Source organism: Fringilla coelebs (genome assembly GCF_963513975.1).
Source record: "Fringilla coelebs genome assembly, chromosome: 30".
In the NCBI taxonomy this organism is placed as follows: domain Eukaryota; kingdom Metazoa; phylum Chordata; class Aves; order Passeriformes; family Fringillidae; genus Fringilla; species Fringilla coelebs.
In genome coordinates, this window is record NC_140056.1 from 519,170 (window position 1) to 522,874 (window position 3,705).

Here is a 3,705-nt window from a genome sequence, read left to right on the forward strand (position 1 = left end):
CCAGGGGGAGCCCAGACCCTGCTGCTCTGACCACAGCCTTCCCTCTCTTGTCTATCCAGACCCCAGTACCCTTTATGGAGGGAAGGTGATAACTTCCAGATACGGAGAGAATACTTTCATTTTTGGTTTAAGCTCTTCCTGTTTCGTTTCATCCTAGGCAGGTGGTTCCATCTGACTCCACCCAGGAGAGAGCTTTCTTATTTAAGTCTGAGTCCCTAGCTTACAGACTGTCCTGCCCAGGATCTGCTGCTGGGTGGACGAGGTGCAGCCAAATCCTTGTCCCTCAACAGTGACACCATGGCCACAGGAAAACTGAGGTGAGTGCACAGCATCCCTTCTTGTCACAGCTCCCACAGCTGCAGGGTGAGGGGGGACAAGGCTCAGCACAGCATCCTGCTCAGAACCTCGCCATGGTCAAGGCTGGAAAGGGCCTCTCAAAGTCACCTTGTCCAAGGTGCTGCATCCAGACAGCTCTGGAGTCTCTCTGAGGGTGGAGACTGCACAACCTGTCCAGGAAAAACGTGCAAGGCCTCTCTTCTTCTCACAGTTCATTTTCCAGATGTCCAGATGGAGCTTTCTGGGCTTGTTTTGTGCCATTTTTGCCCTGGCACTTGACACCACTAAAAAAGCCTGGCACTACTTTGTACCCTCCCTTCAGGTATTTCTGCAGCTCTACAATGCTTCTGAGCTTTCTCTTCTCTGAGCTGAACAGTCTCAGCTCTCTCAGCCTTTTCTCATGGAGGAAACACTCCAGTCTAATCTAACACTTTCCTTACCTTGCTGGGCTCTTTTCTGAGCCATTTCTTCACCCTTCAGCTGAAGACACAATCCCTGCTTCCTCCCCACAGAGGGTGAAACAGGAGAAACCAGTCTTTCACCTTGTGGGTGGGGCTGGCTCTACTCACCCTTTTTTCAGCCCATCCAAGGGCCTTTGCCTTAGGTGAGAGAGCAGCCCTGGCTCCAGGCACTGGTGACTCCATTCCTGGCTTGCTGTTCTTTAACGGGAAGGCTCAGAGAGCTCCCTGAAAAATGGGCTGATTGGAACAAGGACTTTCAGGTTCTTTAATACCCTGAGTGCAAGGATATGTTGAGTACCTGGAGAGTCTTCTCCTCCACCTCACCCCTCTTTTCTCCCTTTGTGTGGCACACCCTTCAATAACTCCTCACCATTTCCTCTTTGCAGCAACGAGCAGCTGAAGGAGATGCTGGATACCCTTCAGTGTCACTTCACCTGGAAGCTGGGTGTTGACTCTTTCAGTCTTTGGCATCTCCTGCAGAAGCTGGATGTTGAGATCAAGCACACAGCCCACGAGAACAAGGTGGCCCTGCTGGGGCTCCAGGCCTACCTGCACCAGCTGAACAAGCAGAGTGAGGAAGCTCTGCAGAGCCTCAAAGCTGCTGAGGAGCACAACCACGAGAAGCATCTGCTGACATCTACTGCTGGCTCTTTGATCACCTACGGGAATTATGCTTGGGTCCACTACCTCCAGGGCTCCTACCAGGAGGCTGAAACCTGCCTGAGACAACTTCAGCAGCTCTGCCCAACTCCTTGGGACGTGCGGCTGATCCCGCACGTCCAGGCCCTCAAAGGCTGGTCCCTGCTGGCCATCAGAGCCCGAAACGGGGAACGGGCAAGAGAGTGCTTCAACACGGCCTTGATGCTCGAGCCAGACAACAGCTCCTTCCGGACTGGGCTTGCAATGGCTCTTTATTCCTCCTGCAATTTCTCCTGGCAACCTGATATTGAAGAAGAAGCCAGATTCCAGTTGGAAAGAGTTGTCAACAAGCAGCCAGATAACTACAGAGCCAAAATTTATTTGGCCAGGCTACTTGAAAAAGTAGATGGGGAGAAGTCCATTGGCTTAGTTAAAGAATGTGAAGAGAGAAGCCCTGACCCCGAGGTCCTCAAACTATCAGCTTTGTTCTGGATGCCACGGTCAACAGAGCGAGCGATTAGGATCATCCAGGGAGCCCTGCAGCGGGACCCAGGTTACCACCTGCTCTACCAGGCCTTGGCCAAGTGCTACAAACAAGAGTGGGTCAAAGCAAATCAGAGAGACAGGGATGGGATACGGCGTAAAGCCGTCAGGGAACTCCAGCAAATTGTTCAGGAACATCCAGGCCTTGACCTTACACTTGTCAAGCTGCAGCTGGCAGAGTTCCTTGGTGTAAAAAAGCCAGCACAAGAAGAAAAGATCTACGAGGAGCTGCAGAGGAATATCGACACCCTGAGCCTCAGATGCCAGCAAGCCCTGAATCTCTTCTGGGGAGATTTCTTCCTCTACCGGGAGAAATGCAAGGCTGAGGCAAAGGCCAAGTTCATGGAATGCTACAAAATTCCCGTGCAGACAGACCAGCGGAGGGAATGTGGGCACAGGCTGTTGAAGATGGCTGAGACCTACCAGCACAACGGCGACACCGACGCTGCCAACGCCATCCACCGCTTCCTCAAAGACGCCGACAAGCACCTGCCCGTGGAACCTGCTGTGCTCGGTTTAGATGATGAGGATTACCCCATCCCACAGAAACTCTGGCATGACTTCTCCCAAGGCTAAAGGCTAAAAGGACTGTCTGGCTCTGCACAGCAGGCCCATTCCACACATGGACCTGGTGTTCTGTCAGCTCCCCACGCCGTCCCATTGCTCAGCCTCAAATCCAGGCCCACCCGTGGGTAACCAAGTGCCCAGACCCTCCACACGCTGCTGTGTGCTGCTGCTCCCAGAGGAATGAAAACAAGAGGGAAGAATTTGTCTTAGGGGGTCTGAACACAATCTTCTGCAGGTGTGGACTTGCATCTTTCCCTTGGAGCTGATTAGGGCAATGTGAGAAATCAGCTCGTTAATGATAAGAGTTCTACCATTTGCAATGAACCAGGAGGTGAATTCCTCCACAAGATCAGTGAGGAGCCATGATGAAGGTGAAGTCCTTCTGTACAGGACATAGATGGTCACTGGCCTGTCCAAATGCATTAAATGCTGCTGATTAAGGAGCCCACAAGGGTGATTTTATCTGCATTAATCCTCAGAAGCACACACATGCCTGCCCCTGCCTGGACATAAACCAGCAGCTTTTTTGTACTGGTTCCCACCAAGAATGACATTCCCGTCCCTGTTTCTGGAGCCAAACTGAGGCTTTTAAAAATCTTTGATTAATAAATATTTCTCAGCATGATTTCTCCTTCCTGGTGTCTTCTTGCAGCCTGAAGCATCCAGAGGATGGAACACCAAAGATCCACCCTCTCCTCACTGTTCTCATTCTTCATCCCCCCAGGCCCTTCGCACTTGGAATTCGTTCCCTTACCTGCAGGCACAGGTGGGCACCCCCCATCCCAGTCACGTGCCCAGGCACTGCCAGGGTCACCTTTGTGCCCAGCAGTACCTGAGTGGGGGTGGCTTCCTCAGATGTCCCCAAAGCTGCCTGTCCCCACAGAGCAGTGCCACAGGGACCAGGGCAGTGCCTCCAGTGAGGCCACACATGCCTGGTGAAAATACACAAGCTAAAACCACGAGTCAGAGAACACAAAACTGTGGGTTGTGTAAAACATCAGAATTTACTGAACTGCACAGCCAGGACAGTTTTCCAGAGCTCAATAGAAACAGCCACTTGATAAACTCGTGTGTGTTGCACAGGTGTCTTCACACAGCACTGGGCAAGGTCCCAGATCCTGACCTGGGAAAGCAGGACTCCCACCCCCACTGACCACCC

The 3,705-nt window shown here is 52.3% G+C and overlaps 1 protein-coding gene across 1 annotated transcript; it reads left to right on the forward strand.

Moving 5' to 3' along the window:
- Nucleotides 1-297: 297 nt before the first annotated feature.
- LOC311164137 (interferon-induced protein with tetratricopeptide repeats 2-like) lies at nucleotides 298-2,555 on the forward strand (the record flags this gene model as incomplete). The annotated part of the gene is made up of 2 exons (XM_084223471.1): nucleotides 298-317; nucleotides 1,184-2,555. 2 exons carry the CDS (start codon nucleotides 298-300, stop codon nucleotides 2,553-2,555), a joined length of 1,392 nt encoding a protein of 463 aa, XP_084079597.1.
- Between the last annotated feature and the right edge of the window lie 1,150 nt (nucleotides 2,556-3,705).